The sequence below is a fragment of the Halichoerus grypus genome, chromosome 3, assembly GCF_964656455.1.
Source record: "Halichoerus grypus chromosome 3, mHalGry1.hap1.1, whole genome shotgun sequence".
Classification (NCBI taxonomy): Eukaryota; Metazoa; Chordata; class Mammalia; order Carnivora; family Phocidae; genus Halichoerus; species Halichoerus grypus.
The window spans coordinates 70,208,783-70,234,789 of NC_135714.1; the positions used below are offsets into that span (position 1 = coordinate 70,208,783).

Below are 26,007 nucleotides of genomic sequence, written 5' to 3' on the forward strand. Positions count from 1 at the left end.
TATATCATGCTTTACAGATGATAAAACTTAAAGATAAGTAAGTTACGGTCAAGCAGCTAGTAAAAGGTGAGACCCAAATTATGATACAGATTTGTCTTTCATGATGAAGGATTTTGCTTATGAGAATGAACTGGAGGAAATGTGGCTTATATAAGCTTTTTTTTGTTGTTTTTTGTTTTTAAGATTTTATTTATTTGAGAGAGAGCGAGCACACACACACACACGTGAAGGTGGGAGGGAGAGGGAAAAGCAGACTCAGCACTGAGTGCAGAGCCTGGTGCAGGGCTTGATCTTAGGACCCCGAGATCTTGAGCCGAAACCAAGAGTCAGACGCTTAACCAGCTAAGCCACCCAGGCACCCCAATATAAGCTGTTTTGTTTTTTTTTTAAATAGGCTGTTTTAATGTCATCTACAACCAGTATCCTAACTCTGTTTTAACATTTAACCACTTTTGGATTGTATTAGAGACAATTCGTAAAATTGGATTGTGCGTAGGAATTAGACGTTCTATAAAATAGAACTTGAGAAGGAAGTCCTGAGAATCTGCAGTCATTAGACATGACTAGCCCAGTGGGGGTTTTCCAAGTCTGAGGTTGCTTTACATATGACTTGTAGCTTTTCTCCACTTACTAGAGTAATAACACAAGTATACCTCTAGTGCTTGCAGAAATTAGTTTTTTTTCTTTTTATGAGTACATGTATTATTTAATAAAGTACAATAAAACAAAATTTAGTGATAAACCTCTAAAGAAACTAGCATAAAACAAAAGTTCTAAAGTCATGAACAATGCAAAGTAAGCTTTAAAGGTTAAAACCCCAGCAAATATGAAATAACTGAAACAGGCAACAGCATGAATCCCCCCACCCCCCACCCAGGGCCCTCCAAGTTGGAGAATAGTAGGACCAAATAAAACTTGAGCTCAGAAACTGATGACTTTGAAGGCTGAATGCCTTGGCCCAGCAGGACGCTTTTCACCTTCGTAATGCAGTGTCTAGGAAAAACAACCAGAAGCCAAAAACAGTAATCATCCTCTACCTTGTGCAAGTCACCTGAATGTCTGGTACTATTTCCTCACCTGTAACAAAAAAGAAAGGCTATCCTAAAGTCTATGAAGTGAAAAATGTTAGTAATGTATTTGTTAAATGTGATGGGTTAAAATTTAGAGATTGTGACACAGAACTTACTAAAAAGACTTACTAAAAAAAAGTGTTACTAAAGACTTACTAAAAGTCCTTCAAAATCATCATCTTGGGGTGGGGGGTGGTTGTACACATGTATGAGCATTGTTCCAAACAGATGTAGAACACTTTAAAGTTGTTTGCAGGACTAGATGGGCAAGCATACACCTTATTTTATGGTCGTTTTTCTGGGAAGAATTAAACAATACTGTCCACCAGACTTGGCTCTAAAACACCAATTTTCAAAAGGCAGAGGAAAAAAAATGTCCCTATTAAATAATTCCAGTATCTCCTTATGTTTCTTTTGGTCATGATGGCAGCATCACTGGATTAATCAAAATTTCTACATATTCTTTATATATAGCAATATTCATTATAGCAACATTTTTAAAGTTCTAATACAATAATAAAAATTATTTTAATTCCAGAGTATTTTAATTTTTCCTTCTCTCCAGTGCTTAACCTGAAGTTGAATAGACTTTCTCCTATCCTAAACCTTATACCCTGTATCCACCTCGATTGGGAACATAAACGAATTCAACTATATTTTAACTATGGAGTAGAATTACTGTGTACAAAAATGTCACACACGGATGGCTTGGCCTCTTTACTTCCTCTTGCCTCCATTTGACTGGAACAGGAAATCAACCACGGGGAGGCCCATCCATTATATTCTCTACTATTCTGTGTTCAGGCATTTGCGTATACGTATGTATGTATGTGCATTTGTATATATACACACAAATGAATATCCATGATTGATTATTTAATGGACATATAAGGATAGTTAAGTGCATTGTTAGCACAATGCATTTACCTAAAACACAGGAAGTTAGGGAAATTTCACATATGGACATTTCATTAAAAAAAAAAAAAGGTGCAATATCCTGTTGTATTAAAGCAAAAGTTGTAGGTTCTTACATTAAACCATTAAATGTTTGGTTCTGCTTCCCTAATTTCCTGAAGCCACATCTTTCATTACTTACCAAATATACATTCCTGTAAGTAAGTAAATCCCTGGCCAGGTTCCTTCTTTGGCTCAATTTCTTTGCTATTTTTAATGTGCATAGTGCTCTCTCTTTTCAGCAGAGCCCAGGAGCCTGGGGTCAGCCGAGACCCATTCTCCTAAAACTTTACAACTCTCTACAGGCGTATTTACAAAGTGTTACCTGAAAATACCAAGGAGCCACTAGACATTCCATTTGTGTGCAATTCATTAAAAAGAATTTACATTCATTCTACTAGTAAGAATTATTTACTTCTCTGGCTCTGGCTTGAAAGGATATGGTAGGTGTGAGTCAACAAAACTGTCTCTGTCCTCTTCCTCCCTTATTCATAGGCATTAGCCACTCACAGGTGTAAACCCATACACCAAAAGATCTGCGTCATAAAGTGGAGGAGATCTGAAACACAGAAGCGTAGAGTTCTGACTATACCATATCTCTGGGGATTAAGTAAAAACCACAGCCAACAGCCAGCTCCTGAGGATTATTCTTAGTGGTAATGAGGAAAACATTTTGAACCTGGGCCTCAAATTGCACTCAGTGTGCTAAGCAATACAGGAACAACATGAAATGAATGTAAATTTTAACAAGTTTTAGCTTTAGGCTTCTCATTAGTGCCCTTATTCCGATTGTAATGCGCAGAATGCACCACTAGAGAGCAATCATTTCCCTTAGGAAAAACTACACGGATTTAACCACAAGAAGGTACCACTTCACACCCAGTAGAATGGCTATAAGCAAAGAAAAAGACATACAGTGTTGGAAAGGATGAAGAGAAACCAGAAACCTCATACTGTGCAGATGGGAATATTCTATAGTACAGCCCCTGTGGATAAGTTTAGTAGTTTCTTAAAAATCGTTACCCTACAACCCAACAATTCCAGTTGCATGAACCTATGAAGATAAATGAAAACATGTTTATGTTGAGACATGCTCATGAACATTCATGGCAGTGTTAAAAAAACAGAGACCAGCCTTGAAAATTCTCTGAACAGACAAAATCAATTTAGTCACACGAACAAAACTTAATTTAGCTTATTTTGCAAGACTAACTTGACCTGGGTCATTTCTTGCTTATGTCTGTGAAAATCATGAGCAAAACTTGAACAGTTCCCAAAGTTGGTAGGAGGTAACACACTGACCAATTCCCTACCATTTAAGAAAATTCTAATATAACCAAAGACTGTGAAGAATAAACAGCTGCTGTTTTCTCACTATATAAGCCACTTGATAACAAACATTCCTCTGAGCCTCATTCCATGTTTTGGTTTGAGTGCTCCCGGTGTGTGTACGAGACACTTTTACTAATTACTACTTTGGTGATGGGTTGGTTTTACTTCTGCTGTTTCTGAACTTCTGCCATGTCCTGGCAACAGAAATGGGATCCAAAGAAGACCCCGAATGTCTCCAAGGCCAGTGAACAAACAGGTGCTGGTGTCCATGAAGCCCACAGAACTCACTGCTTTCTCACTAATCATGGAACTTGAGGGTAGGTCTCTGGGATCTGAGCTCTGCTCTTTGTTTTGAGCTCTCTAACTTTATAGAGCACACCTGCATTTTGCTTGTTGGAGCTTCTTGGTAAGTCATTCTATTCAGTGAATTGGGGGGGCTGGAATGTGATTTCCCTGTGTTTTGAAACCGTTAGAAAACAGGGCCTCTCTCAGTTTAGACATCTAAAGGCAAAGATAGTTTCCACCTGGTTTATGGATGAGGCTCTTGTGCCTTTTTGGAAAATGAGTGAACTTTTGAAATTGTGGTGGCCACTTTGGGGAACCTTTAATGTAGATAGGTCCACCTTAAGAAGCACCCTTAGAAGATTCCAAACCTCTTAGAGACCATGGAATGCATCCTTTCACTGATATGCAGAAATTAAAGACAAAAATAACTCCAAAAAGAGCTCTGAAAGCATCCCTAGAACATGCAAATAAAAAATCTTTGGCCATCTGAGCATGTAACCTTAACTTTAGTCCATCTGTCAGAAACACAGTTTGGGAGGCACCTGGGTGGCTCCAGTTGGTTGGGTGTCCCACTTTTGATTTCTACTCAGGGCATGATCTTGGGGTCATGAGATTAAGCCCCTCATCGGGCTCTGTGCTGGGCTTGGAGCCTGCTTAAGATTCTCTCCCTCCACTCTTGCAGGCATGCACGCGCTCTCAAAAAAATAAAAACAGCTTGGATCCAACAATTCTTTTGACTTTTGTACCTGAGACGTGGGTAAAATTTTCACAACAAAAGCTTTAAGATCTCTGTGGATGTCTGTATGTTTATGTACACCTATGTATATTACAGGTGTGATATTTTTCTTTTTCCAGATGGTATTACCAAAATTAAATTGCAAAGAGTTCTATTTAATTCACTTAAAGAAAATTAAGTGTTTTATCAAGTATACTCTCAGAAGTATAGGAACTAACCCAGATGTTTTTCAAGGTCATATGATCTGAGATAATCTTAGATAAAAAATTTAAGTTTGGGGGCGCCTGGGTGGCTCAGTCGTTAAGCGTCTGCCTTCAGCTCAGGTCATGATCCCAGGGTCCTGGGATCAAGCCCCGCATCGGGCTCCCTGCTCCGCGGGAAGCCTGCTTCTCCCTCCCCCACTCCCCCTGCTTGTGTTCCCTCTGTCGCTGTGTCTCTCTCTGTCAAATAAATAAATAAAATCTTTAAAAAAAAAAAAAAAAAATTTAAGTTTGCTGGTTTAATAAAAGCAGGTAGGTCTTCAAAATTTGCCAAAAAGAAAAAGAAGATGGTTATTTGCTTGATGCCTACTCCAAACATGAGTGTTTAAAGCAATAACTTGAAGTTTATACTAATTTTAACTGAATGGTGGATATTCATTGGATATCTAAGTCATTTCTAAACTTATATTTAGCATTTAATGTTTACCTACTTTTGGCTTTTTAATTTTCTACAGGGAGATAAAAGATACTTGGGTCCATTAATAAACATGGTTGGTGCCACACCAAAAAATCTATGAGGAAGAATATACTTCTAGAAACTATGAGATATATTTATAAATTTGTCAACCCACAATTGCTTTTTTCTTAGGATCTTTAATTCCTAGTGAAAACAGTTAAGAATTCTAATATATGTAATTAAAATTACTAGAAATAATAGGGATAAAAAAACGAACTGTAGATGAAAAGTAGGTAAGGAGGGGCACCTGGGTAGCTCAGTCAGTTAAGTGTCCAACTCCTGATCTCAGCTCAGGTCTTGATCTCAGGGTCGTGAGTTCAAGCCCCCATGTTGGGTTCCATGCTGGGCGTGGAGCCTACTTTAAAAAAAAAAAAAAAGTAGGTAAGGAAAACAATGTATTTTTTGGCTAAGGAAAGGTATGAAGGACTTTGTGAGTTTTTACCTTGTTTTTTAGGGAAAAAAATAATTTTGTCCTAAAGTAAAATGATTGTTCCAGAAGAAGAAAGGAATCTTATGTGTGATCAAGCCAAGATTAGAATGGATTTAAGTTTTAAAAAGACTTTTAATATCAAAAGTATACTGATGCACATTAAAATTTGGTTTCCTCTCTGTTAAAAGAGCCAAGTTTTTTTCTTAGATTATTGGTCTGCTTTTAATAAGAAATTGTAAACAAAGTGGTTTTTTTAACTTTAATGTAATTTGCCTAGGAAACAAAGATCTGTATCTTACGAAAATATTTCCTGTGCTTCAAGCCCTTGAATCTTCTCTATTAAAAAAGCTAAGGTTTTTTACAACTATGAAACTTTTATGTATTTGCCTTTGAAATCTTCTGTCACTTTGGTTGAATGGATAACTAAGTATTGTTTCACAGTGACCAATGATCATATTGGATCAAATGTTTTAAATCTTTTGACATTTTTTGACAAACTTCCCCAAATCAAATTCTGAATGAAAAAGAGAAGTATTAATTTATTTAGGCTTATTTGATACATTAAATTGCATGGGAAACATCAAATTGCTTAACCTTCTTAGATCCTATTTCTGGGATATGTAGGTCATTAAAATAATTCAGAAATTATAAAATTTTTAAGAATTTCATATGTTAGTATAGTGTTATCAGTCATAGTTTCAAGTATGATCTTAAAATATTGTAGATCATAAAAAATAACCAAATTTACTTGCCAGTTGCATCATCTTGGGGGTGTATATATAAGAATTCTTGCCAGATTTATAAGTGGCTATTTTTTAAGTCTTTTGCCATTTACAGACAGTAGTTGTTTAACTCTGATGGTTTTGCAGAAGTGTTCCTGCAGAAATGCTTCATTTTGAAAGAAATTCATGGGAAAGATCTTGACAATTATTTTAAGATGCAGGCTTCTGGCAACTTTCATAACACTGAACTGGGTAAGAATTTCTAAAGCTCTAATGGAAAACTGATTCATAAAGCTGCTAACCCAAGATGAAACAAAACAAGAATTACATACAACTAAATGAACTTATGAAGATGACTAGAATTTTTATTTCATTTAAAACACAGCTGATTCTTTAAATGTTTTTTAGATTTAGAGGACCCCTTTTTCTCCTCTCTTAAGCTATCTATAACTTACAGCAATTTAGTAAAGTGTATGTTTGCAACAAAGGCTGAAGCATTTATCGCTCTCTCTCTACGGGATCTCTCCAGATTTTGAAAACCATTTAATTAGTTCAGGATCGCCTGGGTGGCTGTCAGTTGAGTGTCTGACTCTTGATTTTGGTTCAGGTCATGATCTCAGGGTTGTGAGGCTGAGCCCCGTGTAGGGCTCCACACTGGGCATAGAGGCTACCTAAGATTCTCTCTCTCCCCCTGCCCCCCACCCCCGCTCGCACTTGCATGCATGCACACACACTGTCCCTCCCCCTCAAAAAAAAAAATGTTAGTTCGGGGGTGCCTGGGTGGCTCAGTCGTTAAGCGTCTGCCTTCGGCTCAGGTCATGATCCCAGGGTCCTGGGATCGAGCCCCACATCGGGCTCCTTGCTCAGCGGGAGGCCTGCTTCTCCTTCTCCCACTCCCCAAGCTTGTGTTCCTGCTTTCACGATCTCTGTCAAATAAATAAAATCTTTAAAAAAAAAAAAAGTTCAGTAAGAATCTGTTCTCTTTGTAACAGGACACAGTTGGGTAAGTCCTAGGCTTGGCTTCCTAGCCTCAAGCTTTTGAAAGTCCAATCTGAGATTCCTTACGAAAAGTCCCAGCAAAGCAGTCAATCCCTGTTCTTGCTGCACTTGTGTAACTAATTAGGCCAACTTTATTGAAACTAGATTTAATTTGTAAACAAATTAGTCTCCTGTCATTATCTCTGATCATAATGGGGAGTAATGAGAAAAATTACCTTTCAGGATAGCTGGGTGGCTCAGTCGGTTAAGCATCTGCCTTCGGCTCAGGTCATGATCCCAGGGTCCTGGGATCAAGTCCCGAGTCAGGCTCCTTGCTCAGCGGGGAGCCTGCTGCTCCCTCTGCTTGTGTGCTCTCTCTCCCTGACAAATATATAAATAAATAAAATCTTTAAAAAACATAAAATCTTACAATTACCTTTCAATAATATACCTTTGTGGATACTGGATTCTAGTGCTGTTGTCTTTGAGGTTTGTTTTCTACCTGTAAACTAGACTAGTTCCTGAATTCTTCTAGTTTGCTCCAGTATTTGGCTAGAACTCTCCAAACTAACATGTCCAGTTTTGACTTAGAATCAGTATGAAACTAAAACTGCCCTTTTCCCAGAGCCATGCAAGCTTAAAGCTGCGCAACCTGATATAAACTTCAGAGAAATCCTCACAACAGCTCGTATGTCTCATTCACATTGCAAACCAGGAAAATCTGTCAGACTCACTGCTTGCCCCCACTCCATCTGAACCCAACACTAGAAATTTTCTCAACTGACAGTTCTCCAATTTGCTATTAATCTTTCTCTTGTTTCCACTGAAATGTGTGTGGTTAAATTATCTGTTCACATTATATAGAGACCTAATTTAGGTGAAAGCTCAACTGAAACAGGACAGGACGAATATAAGGATGTTTTAAGTAATCACAAGGATGTGAATGCTAATACATCATGTGCCTATGTATATAAATGGGTTTCTTTTTTTTTTTTTTTCCCAAGTGGTTATCTCCACTCGGGAATTTTTCAGTCCTTTGTGGTGTTTTCCTTACAGTCATCATATTCACCTCTCCAGTGCATTGTATACTCTTAGGGTTTTTAATGCCTGTCAGCAGCCAGACATACCAATTATCAGACAACTGGATGAACTCAACAGTAACCACAGATATGATGAAGACGGTGACTACACGGCCCTCCAGTCTGACAACTCAACTGGATGAAAACCCTGAACATGTGATTCTTTGGCGTGACTAAATTAATGGTGGTAACTGAGAATAACACTATACTGGTTAACAGTATTCTCAGCCTGCTAAGGAAATGACCAAAAGGGGGTAATTATTAAAAACAAATGGAGAGGGGCGCCTGGGTGGCTCAGTCGTTAAGCGTCTGCCTTCAGTTCAGGTCATGATCCCGGGATCCTGGGATCGAGCCCCGCATCGGGCTCCCTTCTCCGCGGGAAGCCTGCTTCTCCCTCTCCCACTCCCCCTGCTTGTGTTCCCTCTCTCGCTGTCTCTGTCAAATAAATAAAATCTTTAAAAAAAAAAAAAACAAATGGAGAGGGGCGCCTGGGTGGCTCAGTCGTTGGGCGTCTGCCTTCGGCTCAGGTCATGATCTCAGGGTCCTGGGATCGAGCCCCACATCGGGCTCCCTGCTCGGCGGGAGGCCTGCTTCTCCCTCTCCCACTCCCCTTGCTTGTGTTCCCTCTCTCACTGTGTCTCTCTCTGTCAAATAAATAAAATATAAAAAAAAAAAAAAAAAAAAAACCAATGGAGACCAGCCTTAAAAATTCCTTGGGCCGACAAAACCAGTTTAGTCATACACAATAAACTTAGTTTATTTTGCAAGATTAACTTGACCTGGGTCATTCTTGCTTATGCAAAACTTGAAATGTTTCCCAAGGTTGATATGAGGGGACCACTGACCAATTCCCTATTAATCACTGGGAAGAATAAACAGTTACTGCTTTCCCACTATATAAGCTGTTTGATAATATACCCTTGAGCCTCATTCCGTGGTGTGAATGCTCCCAGGATATGCACAATAAACAATCACTACTTTGGTGATTGGTGTTACTTCTGTTATATATAATGCTGCTGTTAAAGTTCAGAAATAGCCAAAATTTGGTAACCAACTGGTGAATGGATAAACAACATGTGTGATACATACATAAGATGACATACTATTCAGCAATAAAAGTGCTATAGTATAGATTGAGGTGAACCTCAAAAAATTTATACTAAGAAGCCAGATGCAAAACTATCTAGAATACGATTTTACTTATACCCAGGAAAGGCAAATTTATAGACAGAAACCATATCATGGTTGCTTGGGGAGAAGTGGAGATGGACTGCAAGAAGGGTCATAAAAATTTGGGGGCGAGGATTGATGAAAATGTTTAAATCTGGATTATGATAATGTTGGCACAACTCTAAACTTAGTAAATGATGGATTGTAAACACGGTGAATGAATTTTATATAAATTATCTCTCAATAAAGCTGGATCCAAAAAAAGCACATTGATTTAGTATTGCATTAGAATAGGTATTGAGAAATGAGACAAGTAGAAGGAAAATTAGAGCACTGTTAGAATATAATACAAATAGCCCTGTATCATTTCAGTCCTGGGCTCTGGTTTCCAGATAGGAAAAAAGAACATTGTTTGCAGATGAATGGGGTTTGGGAGGGGAATCAGGGAATTTATGGTCACGTAAAAATTTCATTACTCTTGGCCTGAGGCCAAAACGGAAACATTAAAAAAAAAAAAGTTGCAAAGCTTCAGGCAGAACGCAGTTATTTTCTGAATGAAAACCAATACTGTGGAGTCACATTTATGAAAGGATTTATAATATCAAGTTAATCTCGTGTATAAAACTGATACTTGAGACAAGAAGTGATAGACACATCTATGCCAAAGTAATGTTACATATCCTGAATTATCCTTTATAAATTCCTGATTTTTAAATTTATTCAAGAAACTTCAGGGGGCGCCCTGGGTGGCTCAGTCGGTTAAGCATCTGCCTCCCGCTCAGGTCATGATCCCAGGGTCCTGGGATGGAGCCCCGCATCGGGCTCCCTGCTCAGTGGGGAGTCTGCTTCTCCCTCTGCCGCTGCTTGCTCACTCACTCTTTCTCAAAATCTTAAGGAAAAAAAAAAACTTCAGGTATGACAAGTATCTGGGACTAAAAACTCTGTTAAGGTCTACTAAGATAACTAAATTTTACAAAGGGGTCTAGCTGTAATAAGAGAAAGGTAAGTGAATATCAAGACAAAACTATGCCCCTTTTTTTGGCTCTAGAGTGGCAGTGGCAACACTCTACTTGGAGTTACTAAAGACTAATTTTTTTTTTAAATAAAATACACTTTTATTTTTTAAGTAAGTGCTAGGCCCAACGTGGGGATTGATCTCATGACCTTGAAATCAAGAGTCCCATGCTGCACTTACTGAGCCAGCCAGGCACCCTCTGAAGGGCTCTCCCATTACTATTAGTTCCTGGATAAAATAACATTTAAAAATGCTTACTAGATTTTCAGGAAAGCAGGGAAACCTCCAAGGACAATATATAAGCAGGAATGGTAAGTAAACAGAAAAGCCATGGTTGTCCTGAGGACAAATGCCCTTACCAGCACTGGGATTGAGACTAAGCCTTGGATGAACAGTAAGGGGAGGAGCTGAGCCTGATACCCCAAATTAGGCCAGGAACCAAGGAGAGGGCTAAAGTGTCCCAGGGGCAGTTCCTGGCCTAGAGAAGCAAATGCAAAACCTCTCTGAGAGAACATGCCCAATTTAGAACCTCTGGATTCCCACAAGTTCAACCAAGAAAGCATTCACAAAATAAAATCACCACATACGGTGGTAGAACGGCACCATAAAGAAAAATTAAGCGACAATAAACAGATTTAGGACCCCCCCCAAAAAAAAACTTCAGATACTAGGATTACCAGCCATAGTTGATATAAAATTAACTATGTATGAAATGCTCAAACAAAAAGAATGAAAAAGCTTTAGGCCAAGCCTATCTAAAAGAGAATGAAATAGTACTTTTGGGAATGAAAAACAGCAGTTGAAATTAGAGATTCAGCAGTGTAACAGCAGATTAAACTGTTTTATTACTTCTCATTTCAGCTCTGTGTAAAGTCCCAGAAAAAGAAGTGATACTCAAAGAGTCCATGGTTGAAATTTTCTGAGCAGAAAGATACATGACGAATACAGACACACACATCTAGATGCATTTTAGTGAAACTACAGATCAGAACAGATGAAAAGATTTTAATAGCAGAAAGTAAAAGGAGATCCCATAGGAAGGAAAGGATAGCAGTTCACTTAAACTACAAAGGAAACCAGGTAATAGTGGAATAACTTCAAACTGTTGAAAGAAAAGTATTAACTAGTACTGTACCCAATAAAACTATGAAGAGTAAGTGTTGTATACTTGAAATCTGCTGAGAGTAGACCTTAAGTGTTCTCACCAGATGCACACATAAAAGTAACTATGAGGCGATGGATGTATATGTGTTAAATCATGTTCTCTCTCTATATATATATACACACATATATATATATTTTAATATAATCTCTACACCCAATATGGACCTCAAACTCAGCCCTGAGACCAAGAATTGCATGCTCTGACTGAGGCAGCCAAGTACCCCTATGTTCTATACTTTAAATATACAATTTTGTCAACTACAACAAAGCTAAAAAAATTTTTTTAGATATAAAATGGCAGTAAAATGACATTTGCAGATGAATAGAAACTGAGCGATTAACTCGAACTTCCTTAAAGTAACTTATAGAAATACATCCTTTAGAAAATAAATTACCTCAGAAGGAACCTCTGAGATCACAAAAGAAAAATGATCAAAGTGAACCCAAATAAGTATTGTTTACATGTGGATTGGAAACAACTAAAATACTGAATAACAAAGGTTGGATGAGGTGATGAATTTTAGTGTTCTAAGGCCCTCAGTGTTCAGGAAGGCATTTAATGTACTAAGTAACTTTAGATTGTTGAAGATTTCAATGCACATGTAAGGTTAACTACTAAAAGAACAGGAAGGGGTGGAGGGAAAACACACAAAAACATTAAAACAAAGGCAAAGGTCTTGGACAGAAATGGAAGTTCTGGTAAAATTTCTGACTACTTAACCTGCCCAACCCCCAAAAAACAGGACAAGTAAGATAACAAAATTAACCTATGTACAACATCCTAATTAAACTAGGTGTTTCAGGAACCCCAAAATTTGGGCAGGTATAAGACCTGTGAGAAATTAGCAACTGAGCAGGGGGAAAGCAACCAGGAATGTGAACCACAAAAGAGGGTAACATACTAATTGGAAAATTCAGAGGACTAGCTCCAGAACAGTACTGAAACTGGATGGGGTTTTGCCTTCTCAAATATTGAGAGAGCAAAGGGTTTGAGACCGGTCTGAAAAGGCTGAAGTATTTTTGGGCCCATGAACTCTCAAAACTAACCAGTGAAAGCTCCCTTCCAGGATAAAGTCCCTAGAAACAATCAAATACACATCTGAACACACAACTTAAAATGCTCAACTCTTTTTAAAATCAGCATACACCTAAAACCTCAACACATACAACTAATCATAAAGTAGAATGTCAATACACTTCCTCTCTTGAGGAAGAGATTAGCCAAAGAAAAAAATGGCAATGTATAGAAGATTCAGCAGCATGAACTGCTAGTTTGATATGATGCACAAATACAGAAACTGCACCAAAACAGTCTTTTTAAGAATACATAAATAAAATTTAACTCCATAATTGGCCATGAAACAAGTTCAATACATTTCCATGAAGTGGAGTCAAACAGATCATGATCACTGATGAAATGAAAAATAGTAATTTAAAAATATACTTCTAAACTCATGGCTCAAAGGAAAACTTGTAATAAACATTTTAAAAATGTTTAGAAGTGAAAATGAAATGAAATAATGAAAATAAAACTTGTGGGATCCAGAAAATGATGGTATTTTAAAAAATAAAACTTGCCAAAACTGACTTAAAAATTCTAAAATATCCTATTATCAATAAAATAATGAACTGGTAATTTTTCCACAAAAGAAAACTGTAGGCCCCCGTGGTTTTACAATTAGTTTCTATCAGATGTTCAAAAAGTGGATTATTTCAATGTTAAGGAATTCAGAGAAAAGAATATTCCATAACTCATTCTATGAGGCTAAAAACTATGAAAACAAAGTAACAGATTAATTTCATTCCTGAGCACAGATGTAAAAGTCCTAAACAAAATATCAGCAATTAAAGTTCAGAAGTGTATTTTTAAAAAATGATCGTTCCTTAATGAGCAAGTTGCTTTAGCCCAAGAATGGCTAACATTTAAACATTTTTAAATGTGTACTTCACCACATTACCAGATTAAAGTAGAATAAACACATTTACTTCAAGAGGAAAAGAAAGTGTTTCATAAATTTCTACCCCTATAATAAAAGCTTAATAGAAGGAAACTTCCTTGCCCTGATAAAGAGTAGCAAAACTTAGTAAAATTCAATATTGTAGGGCTGTTAGTACTCCCTAAATAACTACAGATTAAATATGATTCTAGTTAAAGAAAAAAGGGGCGCCTGGGTGGCTCAGTCGGTTAAGCGTCTGCCTTCGGCTAAGGTCGTGATCCCGGAGTCGGCGGGAAGCCTGCTTCTCCCACTCCCCCTGCTTGTGTTCCCTCTCTCACTGCCTCTCTCTCTCTGTCAAATAAATAAATAAAATCTTTTAAAAAAAGAATCTCCTGTTGTTTTTCTTCCCAAAGAATTTGACAACTGATTCTAATATTTAATGAAAGAGCAAAAGGCCAAGAACACTCCTTAAAGTGAAGGGAGACTTGCTCTATAAGCTATCAAGACTTGCAATCAAGTTACAGCAATTAAAATAATGTGCCACCTTAGCTCTTGGTTAGACAAATTAACCAACAGAATGGCAAAGAAAGTCCCAAAATAGACATTTACATGGAAATTCGCCATGTAGATAAAGTCCCCAAGGAAAGGATGGATTAGTCAATAAACAGTAGAAAGAAAACCAGTTATCCACATAGTAAAAAATTAAATTGCTTCTCACAGATACATAAATCAATTCCAAGGGGACTAAAGGCAAATGTGAGACTGTGACTGCTAGAGGAGACTATAAGAAATATCTTAAGACATAGGATGCCTGGCTGGCTCAGTTGGTGGAGCATACGACTCTTGATCTCAGGGTTGTATTCCAGCCCCATGTTGGGTGTAGAGATTACTTAAGAATCTTAAAACATGTTTTTTTTTTTAAGGATTTAAAAAAAATTTTTTTTTAGATTTGAGAGCATGCATGCACGCACACAAGCAGGAGGAGAAGCAGAAGGAGAGGGACAGAGAGCATTTCAAGCAGACTCTGCGCTGACCACAGAGCCTGACAGATGTGTGGAGGTGATCTCACAACCATGAGGTCATGACCTGAGCCACCCAGGCGTCCCTTAAAAAAAAAAAAAAAATCTTAAGACATAAAAATAACTACATTTGAATGTGTTAAAATTAAAAGTAGAAATATTAGTATCCTATTATGAAGAACTCTTCTAAGAAAAAAATGACAAAAGACACCAGGAAGTACTTCACAGAAGAAACAAGAATAGTGAAAACATGTTCAACTCACTAGGAAAATGCAAATTAAAGCCACAATAAAATGTCATTTTTCACCTACCAGATTGGCAAGAATCAGATCTTCTAGTAGTAAGCAAATGATAAACCATATTGTAAACTAGCACAACCATTCTGGAAAATAACTATATTATTTCTTATAAAACTGTTAAAAAGCTAATCAGGCACATACCTTACAACCAACTCTGCTTCTAGGGATACACTCTAAAGAAATTCTTGTACATCTGTACCAAGAAATTAATGAATGTTCATTTTAGAATTGTCTGTAAAAGCCAAAAACAAAAATAAGGAAAACTATACCCAATTAAATTATAAAAATGAGCCTGTTGAATGGAAAAATCAAGTAACGTAAGACTACATATTAAGTACAATACTATTTTGCATAAAGTTCACCAAAAAAAGTAAACATTATGTGGGATATATAGATATATATATAAAGCAAAAAACAAAAAAGTGATTGATTCAGGACAATAGTTACCTCTGGGGAAGAGGGTAAGCTGGGTACTGGAATTGGGAAGAACATGAAAGTACAGTCAATACTATCAGAAATGTTCTAGTTCTTAATTAGTGTGTACATAGGCATTTATTATTCATTACCTCCATATGCATATATTTTTATATATGAATCAAACATTACATAAAGAAATATAGTGACCAGTGGTTGCCAGAGGTTGGGTGTGGGGGGTGGACAAAGTGGGGGAAGGTGGTCAAAAGACACAAACTTCCAGTTATAAAGTAAGTCCTGGAGATACAATTACAGCATGGTGACTGTAGTTAATAATGCTGTGTTGTATATTTGAAAGTTGCCAATAAGAGAGATCTTAAAAGTTCTCACCAGAAGAAAAAATTGTAACTGTGTTGTGATGAATCTTGACTTGTTTCACAAAATATACATATATTGAATCATTATGGTGTACACCTAAAACTGTTACATGTCAATTATATCTCAGCTAAAAAATAGTGACCAGAAACACTTTTATATTGCTAAGACACTATGAAAAAGGAAATCATCTTCCCTTAAATGTATGTACAGTACCTTGTAAAAGCAGATGCATAGTATAGCTGGTTAGGTGGAACAGCGGGGTTTTTTGGTCACAATACTGGTCGTAACCACTCATTAGTTATGGATCTTGGACAAGTCAATGTCTTTGAATCTATTTTTTAACTGTAAAATACAGAATTATTATAAAGATTAAAATGCTATAAAGTGGTACAAACTACATTTTTTAAAAATTATATTCTCCCCTTGACTATTACCCCAATTTAAGAAACCCCCTTATAGGGCACCTGGGTGGCTCAGTCAGTTAAGTGTCCAACTCTTGATTTCAGTTCAGGTCATGATCTCAGGGTCCTGGGATCAAGCTCTGCGTCAGGCTTCCTGCTCAGCAGGGAGCCTGCTCAAGGATTTTTCTCCCTTTCCCTCTACCCCCCTCCCCACATGTGCTCTCTAAAATCAATCAATCTTTTTTTTTTTAAAGATTTTATTCATTTATTTAATTGACAGAGAGAGAGACGGCAAGAGAGGGAACACAAGCAGGGGGAGTGGGAGAGGGAGAAGCAGGCTTCCCGCTGAGCAGGGAGCCTGATGCGGGGCTCGATCCCAGGACCCTGGGATCATGACCTGAGCCGAAGGCAGTCGCTTAACCGCTGAGCCACCCAGGCGCCCTAAATCAATCTTTTAAAAAAAGAAAAAGAAGCCCCTTATATTCTAAAGAGTTTGTTCAGGTAGGCTGAACTTAGCTTCAACCATTAATATAATGGAAGAGTAACTGTTTGAAACAACAAAAACCCCCAGAATTTTTGCATCAAATAATGTTTCCCCTCAAAGAAGCTATATACTTCTTTCACTAAAGTTACTATTGCTCAGGGGCGCCTGGGTGGCTCAGTTGGTTAAGCATCTGCTTTCCGTTCAGGTCATGATCCCAGGGTCCTGGGATGGAGCCCCGCATCATGCTCCCTACTCAGCAGGGAGTCTGCTTCTCCCTCTCCCGCTCCCCCTGCTTGTGCTCTCTCTCACATGCACTTGCTCTCTTTCTAATAAATAAAATCTTAAAAAAAAAAAAAGTTACTATCGCTCAGGGTGATTTTAGAAATCTTCCATTGGAACGGTCTATTTGTGAAAAAATTTTTCCAGGAAAGGAAAATCTTAATTTTTTGAGGGTAGATGTCCCCTGTTGTAACTGTAAGATATTTTTAATCAAGCTTGATGAATAAAGTACACATGGCTGTAATCAAGATTTTGGTCAAAATTAACATGACTGGGCACCTGGCTAAGGCACCCCTTAAAAATTTTTTTAATTAAAAATAGCATATGACTAAAATGAGTGACAAGACTAATTCTCTTGGATGTCTTACAAATGGATTCTTCTGGCCATTTTCAGAAAAATATTTAGCATTGGCAACATAATTGGAAAAAAAAAAACAAACCTGGAAGGACAACATTCATCCTAATGCATAAAAAATCTCATTTCTATACAAGTCTGCAGTTGCTGAAGAGACCATTGCTTTAATCAGTTACTAAGATTAGTGAAACTACTTACATTAGTTGCCTACATCCTTTATTTTTAAATTATTATTTTAAGTAGGCTCCATGCCCAGCATGGAGCCCAATGCAGGCCTTGAACTCACAACCCTGAGGATCAAGACTTGAGCTGAGATCAAGAGTCAGATGCTTGGGGGCACCTAGGTGGCTCAGTCGTTAAGCGTCTGCCTTCGGCTCAGGTCATGATCCCAAGGTCCTGGGATCGAGTCCCGCATCGGGCTCCCTACTCAGCGGGAAGCCTGCTTCTCCCTCTCCCACTCCCCCTGCTTGTGTTCCCTCTCTCGCTGTGTCTCTGTCAAAGAAAGAAATAAATCTTTAAAAAAAAAAAAAAATCTGATGTAAAAAAAACCAGAAAACATTCTTAACTGATAAGATATGAATTAGATTCTAAATGCATTCTCTATCATGTAAGACATGGAGAGAAAAAAGAAAGAAAATTCTTAAGTTTACCCTTGGCAATAGGAGTTGATATAATTTCAACAATCTCTTATCTAGGCATTTAACAGCATTATAAATTCAAAATGTGTGTGGGAATTAAGAGAAAAAATAATATTCCTTAGAGGGAGTACAAAGTTTATTTAAACATTTAAAATAATTTAAAATAATCAGTTACACAGAGTACAATGAAATTAACCAAAACCAATACCAAGTAATTTGTTTTTAAAGTGGCAATACAATATAGGAAAACGGTGGCTTTAATAACTTTATGGGACAATCACACAAAAGCACCTACAATACTTCTTGAAGAAATAATAATATGCAAATTTTCACCATTTCAAAATTTTATCTCTATATCACTTTTTGGTTTTCTTATTAACATCTGAGGTTAAAATGAAAGGCCTCACAATTAAGTAGCCATATTCTTTTAATAATGTCATCTCTTTATTCCTATGAATTTAATCATCTTTTAATTGCATGATTCCTTCAGCCTGATTCTCATTTTATATCTCAAAGAATGTTTTTAATAAACTGTGAGTACTGGTTCCCTATTTATCTTTTATAACCATTTTCAGGTCCTTCAAAACTATGCTTCTAACGATCTACACATAATATAGCAGACAGCCACATGTTTTCTTCACTTCGCTTTACTTCCCTTATGAGTAGTTCCTATTTTATGCGTAGCTAGGGTATGTTAGTATGTTAGATGACTACGGTATAGTAAAAACCAGAAATAGACATTTAACACCTTAAAAAAAAAAAAAAATTTAACACCTTTATGTTCCTAAACTCTACACACGTGACAAAGGCAGAAATACATTAAAGAAAAAAACCATTTTAAATAATCTTAGGAACAATAAGACCATGATCCTCCCTCCCACAAAATAAATATAACACACGTAACCATAGCCAGACAAGCATTATAATACAAGAATTCCAGACAGTTGAAGCCAGGTGTTGAGATTTATGCTCCATATCCAGCTAGTTATAACCAGTCCAGTGAGTGTTAGAGAGTTAAATGTTTTGAGGAATGACTGAAATATGGTTATAGTTATACAAGAGAACATCGATTCAGATCCAGCAAAGACTTATAAACTTGCCTGCAGGCTGACAGCAAAAAGTGGCATAATTTGGGAATTTTTAAATCTGCCTCATGAAAGACCTTCTTCTGCTAGCCTGAGATCCTCTTACAATTTTTTTTTTCTTTTTTTGGTCTAAAATACTCAATAGACACTGGCTTTTGTAATGTGGCTTTCTACCCTACTTTACTGAAAAGCCCAGGCTACATTTTAATGAGGACCATCAGAGTTAGTAGGCAATGAACTTCAGAGCTGGGTGGATGGGGGTAGTGTTCCTCAGTGCCCCAGCTTCCTTGTGAACCAGCAATGAACTACACTAAATTATGAGGCATGATGACAGGAAAGTTCAGGGAGGCCTGAAAGAGAGGTACCAAAGTGCATTGCAAATACAAAACAGAATATTTTAATATTCATCATAAATATTTATACAAATATTTACATATAATGAATAAGCCATTTTATAATACTGGCTAAAACCATGGAAGAGCTATTAAGTCAGCAGGTTTATCAATATCCTGGGTTCAAATTAATGCATAGAAATATTTTCAGTTGAAGTTCAATAAATATACTGAAGGTGATTAAACAGAAAAAACAGGAAATTTCAATTTTGCTCTGTTTTTAACAATATCTTTTATTGGTAATAATGGACTTGAACTAATCAGTAAACCATAATCTATAAAGAATTTTGGTAAAAATGCATTCATTTTCTGATAATAAATACATCCAAATTCCAGTTTTTTTTAAAAACCAGGATTGTGGAAAAGAGCAAAATGGAAAGGTAATAATCCTGGGCTCAAAACCAAATGATTAAATCAAAGAGAGAAATATTTTCAGATTCCTCTCAGGGAGTCATGTAATCGGCACCATTTCTTCTCAGGGTCTCTCAACTGGACAAAAGAGTAATATCAACTCTAAAGCCTTCTCCTCTAATATTTCTTCTGGTTCAATTTTTGCTAATATAAAACAAATCCTTTTTGCATGAGATGAAAAAATAAAAGTGTAGATTTATTCAGATGGGATTAGTTCAAATAGATGTTTGGTGCCCTAAACAAGTCAAACTGAAATTAAGAGCTTCTTACAGCACTCCCATAAAGCTTCTGAAAATCCAGCCAAGTGGCACTGAGAAAGAGTAAACATTTTTTCTACTTCTGTAAATATCCAAGAAATTGAAAAATCGACATCTAGAAAAAAGCAAGGCATAAATTCATCAGCACCAAGTAGAAATGATCTTCAAAAGGAGCAGGTCTTTTATGTGTCCTGATATACTTGTGTTGATGAATAGGTTCTAATCTCCCCTCTAGGAAAAGTCCACTGCCTACAGTTAACACTTTTAGGCAAAAGAGAAGGTAAAACTCAGATAAAATAGGAATGATTCCATTTTACATTTTGATTTATCCAAAATGTCTTTAAAGAGGGATTTCAAGGTTTTGGTACTACTTTAAATATTTTTCAGAGGAGGCATGGTTTCAGGTTAGATTGTTTTTCTTCCCTATCCCATTACTTGCTAAAGCGGGAAGTATCAAATTTACTTTTATTACAACAGATGTTCAGCTACCGTTCTAAATGTTGCACTTAGTCACAATACAACAGTTTCCATTTAAAATAAGACTCTAGCAGTAGTGAAAACTATTCAGAGGTGGTCATACAAGATCCTGGTTGTCCTTCTTGCCTATCAAATATGACCAAATTGTTGGTGGCTGGAGCTCAAATCACATACAATCAACCACATTATTGGATCCATGGCCTACATCTCGAATTTGGCTGGTTAAACAGGCACACACAGCTACGCCCGCTCCAGCTCTGCAGTGAGAGACAGATCCAACCAGCTCCCACCTGAAGAGACAGAGGAGAAAGTACGTTATCTTAAAACAAAGCATGATTTACTTTGCTCAAAATACCAACTATAGACAAAAACTCCCTATTACTGGGACTGGTTCTGAAAGACAGCAAGGTTCCTCAGGGACATAAGATATCCCTAATGTTTTATCTTAATAGGTACGTCTAGTAGTATTTTAGCACTCTGGAATAAGCAATTACTGGAAGATCCCATTAAAGCATACAGAAAAAATGAAAATTACCTATTCAACACTGGATCAAATGCTTCCACTGTATTTAAGTATGCATTGCCATTATGCCCACCAACTGCAAAGATTTTGCCCATCACTGTTGCAATCCCCACTCCACCCCTGGGAGTGGTAAGTGCTGCTACATAATCCCATTTGTTGTTTCGAGGATCATACCGCTCAACTGAACTCAGAGGAGAATTATCATCAAAACCACCTATATATATATAAAAAAAAAAAAAAAAAGATTTTAAAAATAGTACTACATTTCGTAGAAATTAACTATTAAATCTCAATCCAATAGCTTCTACAACCCAATCTTTTAAAAACATTTTAGAAAATAGAGAAAACTGGGAAAAAATTCACCCCATTACCTATCATCACTACCAACTCCTATTAGACATTTTTCTATAATTTGAAATAATTTAGTATTTTACCTCAATACTAAGATTAAAAATCTTAAAATAGAAAAACTGAAGTCCCTGTATCTAAGCAGATAATTTAGGAGAAAAAAAAACCCCACGACATTCATAATTTGTCCTTCACCTCCTAGAGGTAAGTAAGATAGTATTGAGATTCCTTCTCTGTATGTTATTTATTATATTTTTAAACAGTAAGAGTGCCTGAGAAGAGAATAAACTACCACTGAATCATTTGACTCAAAAGTTTTCCAACTGTTTCCCCTAATACTGTAATTGTCATCATAATTACAGAGACGGCTATGAATGATCTCACCAATTTTTGCCAAAACTACATCTTCATGCTACATATTCTAGATGATGACAGTTCTCTCTATACATCATTCTAACAATGCTACTTATTATATTCCTGAGGGTTAAATATAGAGACTGTTATTTTGACAGTGTTCTTTCCCTTAAAAATAAATGTGCCTCTTTTTAGACTCCATCTCAGTCTACATGAGTAATAACTCTCTTCAGCAACTAAGCCTATTTTCCTGAGGACAGGAAGTGTTGCTATTATGATCAGTCTATGCAGAAACAAGGTCAGTTTAAAAAAAAAAAAAACCTACAACAGTTAACTTCTCTAATGAGTTTAATTAAATCAATTTAATTGAAATAAAATTCACCAATTTTGTGTAACCTGATAAATATTGACAAATGTGTACAGCAGTATCCTCACCACTGCAACCATGATACAAAACATATTTTCATGACAATAAAGGGTTTAGCTCTCCTAAGTAGGGAGCTGTGAGAGGTAGCAACTGTGTACTGCAAGAACTCTGGTTTCTCATAGACCCAAGTTCAAATTCCAGCTTTGTCACTAGTTTAGAAGGCGTGTGACTATGAGATAAATTATTCACGCTCTCTGAGTCTTTGCTACCTCACAGAGCTGTGAGGATCAGACAAGATCTAAAGTAAATTATGTTACCTATATTTCCAAGCACTGGAATATTCAGCATTACTTCTATTACTTGCAGATATTTCAATGCTAATAATATCCCACACTCTCTTATCAAGAACTGTAGAGTTTACATCAACATAAGTGCGACATATGCTAGTTACAACCTCTCTGAACAATTTCTTTCTCTGTAAAGGAGGGAATTACTAACCACAATACTGCCATCCATTTACTGGGTAACAGATGCAGTTTGAGATGCTTCACATATACTATCTCTAATTCTTAGAATAATTCTCAAAGATAATTCTCATTATTAGTTCTCATTAATAATTTTCATCATTATTCCCATCTCATAGTTCTTTAAAACCTTGCTACTGGAAGTGTGCCGAATGGACCAGAAGCAGCATTTATTATCATTTGGGAGCTGTTAGAAATACAGAATCTAGGGGTGCCTGGGTGGTTCAGTCGTTAAGCGTCTGCCTTCGGCTCAGGTCATGATCCCAGGGTCCTGGGATCGAGCCCCGCATCGGGCTCCCTGCTTAGCGAGAAGCCTGCTTCTCCCTCTCCCACTCCCCCTGCTTGTGTTCCCTCTCTCGCTGTGTCTCTCTCTGTCAAATAAATAAATAAAGTCTTAAAAAAAAAAAAAAAGAAATACAGAATCTGGGCTCCACCCCTGCAGCTTAACAGTATCTTCAGAATATTCATACGCATATTAAAGTTTGAGAAAGCAATGCCCTATGGTTCCTTCCAATTCTGCAATTCAGTAAGTAAAAAGCAAGATAGGGATACCAACAGCCATTATGCATATGAAATAGCCATTGCTTTGCTTAAAGGAGTCAACATAATGCCCTTGAAATGAAGATGAGAAAAAAATTTCTTAAATCTTTAAAGATTTTAGCAAAGCACATTTGTGTTCTTACATTAAAAAATATATATCTTATTTAAATATAATCCTCTACCTTAGATGCATTTGCTACTCCTAAAACATGAAACATGAAGGCATAAGCAAAGAAGCATGAATGTGAACCTTAGTAATTTGAAAGCAAATCTTAGGACTCTTCCATTTGAGCCTAAATGCAATATAATTTGTGTTATTGTATTGTCTTATGACACTACCACTGTACATCCTGCAATAAATTAGAGAAATACCATCCACTCACCAACAACGTATAAGCAACCATGGAGCTCACTGACCCCATTGCCTGCTCTTCGTTGACCCATTTCTTTAACTTCTATCCACTTGTCCAGATGTGGATCATACCTCTCCACACTAGATAAAGAAGCTACTCCATCATTGCCACCTACTGCATAAACATGATTCTAAATAAACAAAGAATAAAAACACATGACATTAGACTTTTAAGTGATTTATATGTGGTCCTATCGGTAGACCAGAATGTGTAAGAAAGCAGTGTTTCTGGTATACAATACGGTATACAATCATTATCTGCATCCTGGAGGTACAAATAGAGCAGACCTTTCTTTACTTATCAGGGTATCAGGGCTATGATACAATGCAATCCATGAGCCAACTGCCACATAACTTACTACAAGAGCCACAGAGCCCACTCCTCCACGGGGACTATTCATTGGTGCCACTGTACTCCACTGATCAGATTCTATGTCATATCTTTCCACATCATTGAAGCAAGTGTTGTCATCTAACCCTCCAATTGCATAAATTGGACCTCCCAAGGAGGCCAAGGCAATTCCTCGCCTGCAAAGACAATAAAACATACTTTAGCATCCGGTTTTGTTTCCAGAAAAAAGGTAGTAAAAATATGCTAAAGAAAGTCATTTACTTTGTTAAACCTCAATGAGGTTTTTTCCCCCATTATTTTTAGATTTATCAAGGCTTTTGAATAGATGGCTACAAGGTTGCCAAATTGTGTGACTATATGTGAACAGTGCCCTCTGGAGTTTTATAATGCACAGCCTACACAGGTTACCTTAAACTCAAAAGAAATAAAGTGAAACCCAACAAAATAATATAAATGGAATCCAAAACATTCAACAGTAAAACACTGCATAATGAGAGATCAATGAACTGACAGAAATGTTTTGCTGTGGAGGTCAGAAGTCAATCTCATTTCTAAATTCAAGTCATTGCAGAGCACGTGTTTGTTTTTGTTTTTTTTTTAAAGATTTTATTTATTTATTTGACAGAGAGAGACACAGCGAGAGAGGGAACACAAGCAGGGGGAGTGGGAGAGGGAGAAGCAGGCTTCCCGCAGAGGAGGGAGCCCGATGCGGGGCTCGATCCCAGGACCCCGGGATCATGACCTGAGCCAAAGGCAGATGCTTAACGACTGAGCCACCCAGGCGCCCCAGAGCACGTGTTTTGATGCAGGGTTTCATGGTACTACACAAAAGAACATCAATTTTTATATTACAAGCTTTATATCACATTGCTTAACTTCTGAAGGGCATTTATTTCTCTTCTTCGAAAGAGGGAGACTTAGCCCTTGTTAAAAGCTAATTCACTGTAATGATCAGAAAAAAACACCAATTTCTTAAAAAATACTGCAGCAATAAAAAATTGAACTATTCTAAAACTATAAACTACCACTGACTTGGTATGTACTTTGGACAGTGTATTTGATAAACCTCTACCTTGCTTCTTCATCTGTAACCCATTTGAGAAAGGAGCAGACACAGGAGATACAGAGATAATACAGGTAAAGCACTTAAAAGTGACTGGCCCATTGTTAGTGCTATGTTATTAGCTATATTACTGGAGAGTGCAGCTGGTCAACCGAGATCCTAAGTTTACCAAAGAGAATCCTAAAAGGGATTCTTAAGGGTAACATTGTTACTCATTTTCAATCCCCTTAATCTCTTTTCTCTTGAGAACAGAGCAGTGATTTACAAAACACTGTGGCTATAAAAATTTGCAGGTGTGTAAACGTGTGTGCACTCTAGAACATACAGGTATTATAATAATGACAGATGTGTACCTAGTAAATATCCCACCCCCTCACCATCCCAAACCAAAATAACTAATAATGTTATTTCCTACTTCTCAAAACTCCCTTGATTTTCATGAAATCACACATTTGAATTCCCTCCTAAATCTCTGGCTGATGCTATTCTGTTTCCTTTATCCGTGCCTTCCTCTCTACCCCATCATTAAATTATCAAGTTCCCTAAAGGCCTATTATCACTTAAACACTCTCTCCCAAGGCAACCTCATTCTTTCCATGGATTTATGATAACTCAAATGTATATTTCCAGACATATATCCAACTTCTACCTTAATTTTTTTGCAAGTGAGTGAGGAGGGAGGAGGGTAGAGGAAGAGGGAGAGGGAGAATCTTCAGCAGGCTCCCCGACACAGGGCTCAATCTCATGACCCTGAGATCATGACCTGAGCTGAAATCAAGAGTCAGACGCTTAACCAACTGAGCCACCCAGGCACCCCTCTTCAACCTTAACTTTAATCTGAGATGGAACTCACTGCTTACTTCCCTGTGATAGGCAAATTTTAAGATGTACCCCCCACACACCCCCAGTATATTCATCCTCTAGTTTTATTCCCATGCTTATACTACATTATATGGCATAAAGGAGATTACTTGAATGGTCCCAATCTAATCACACAAGCCCTATTAGAGAGGTTTCTCCAGCTGGTAGCAGAAGACAACTCAAAA

At 37.1% G+C, this 26,007-nt stretch overlaps 1 protein-coding gene and 1 long non-coding RNA gene across 11 annotated transcripts in view; both read right to left on the reverse strand.

The window, feature by feature from the left end:
- Positions 1-874: 874 nt before the first annotated feature.
- On the reverse strand, positions 875-16,315 carry LOC144381359 (uncharacterized). The gene is made up of 6 exons (XR_013446406.1): positions 15,913-16,315; positions 15,049-15,139; positions 7,461-7,605; positions 5,342-5,452; positions 2,440-2,583; positions 875-1,077 (listed from the first exon to the last, which is right to left on the reverse strand). It is a non-coding gene; the product is annotated as an uncharacterized LOC144381359 (long non-coding RNA).
- A 1,659-nt stretch (positions 16,316-17,974) lies between these two features.
- KLHL8 (kelch like family member 8) overlaps positions 17,975-26,007 on the reverse strand; it is a 60,067-nt gene continuing 52,034 nt past the window's right edge. For 9 of the 10 annotated variants that reach the window (XM_078068933.1, XM_036096745.2, XM_078068928.1 and 6 more), the window contains 4 exons: positions 23,906-24,074; positions 23,518-23,677; positions 21,014-21,215; positions 17,975-20,768 (listed from right to left, as the gene is read on the reverse strand). In XM_078068933.1, the coding sequence (XP_077925059.1) occupies positions 20,645-20,768; positions 21,014-21,215; positions 23,518-23,677; positions 23,906-24,074 (655 nt within the window). In that variant the 3' untranslated portion in view covers positions 17,975-20,644. The remainder of the gene's footprint in view (positions 20,769-21,013; positions 21,216-23,517; positions 23,678-23,905; positions 24,075-26,007) is intronic. The other variant, XM_078068934.1, reaches the window with a different exon arrangement.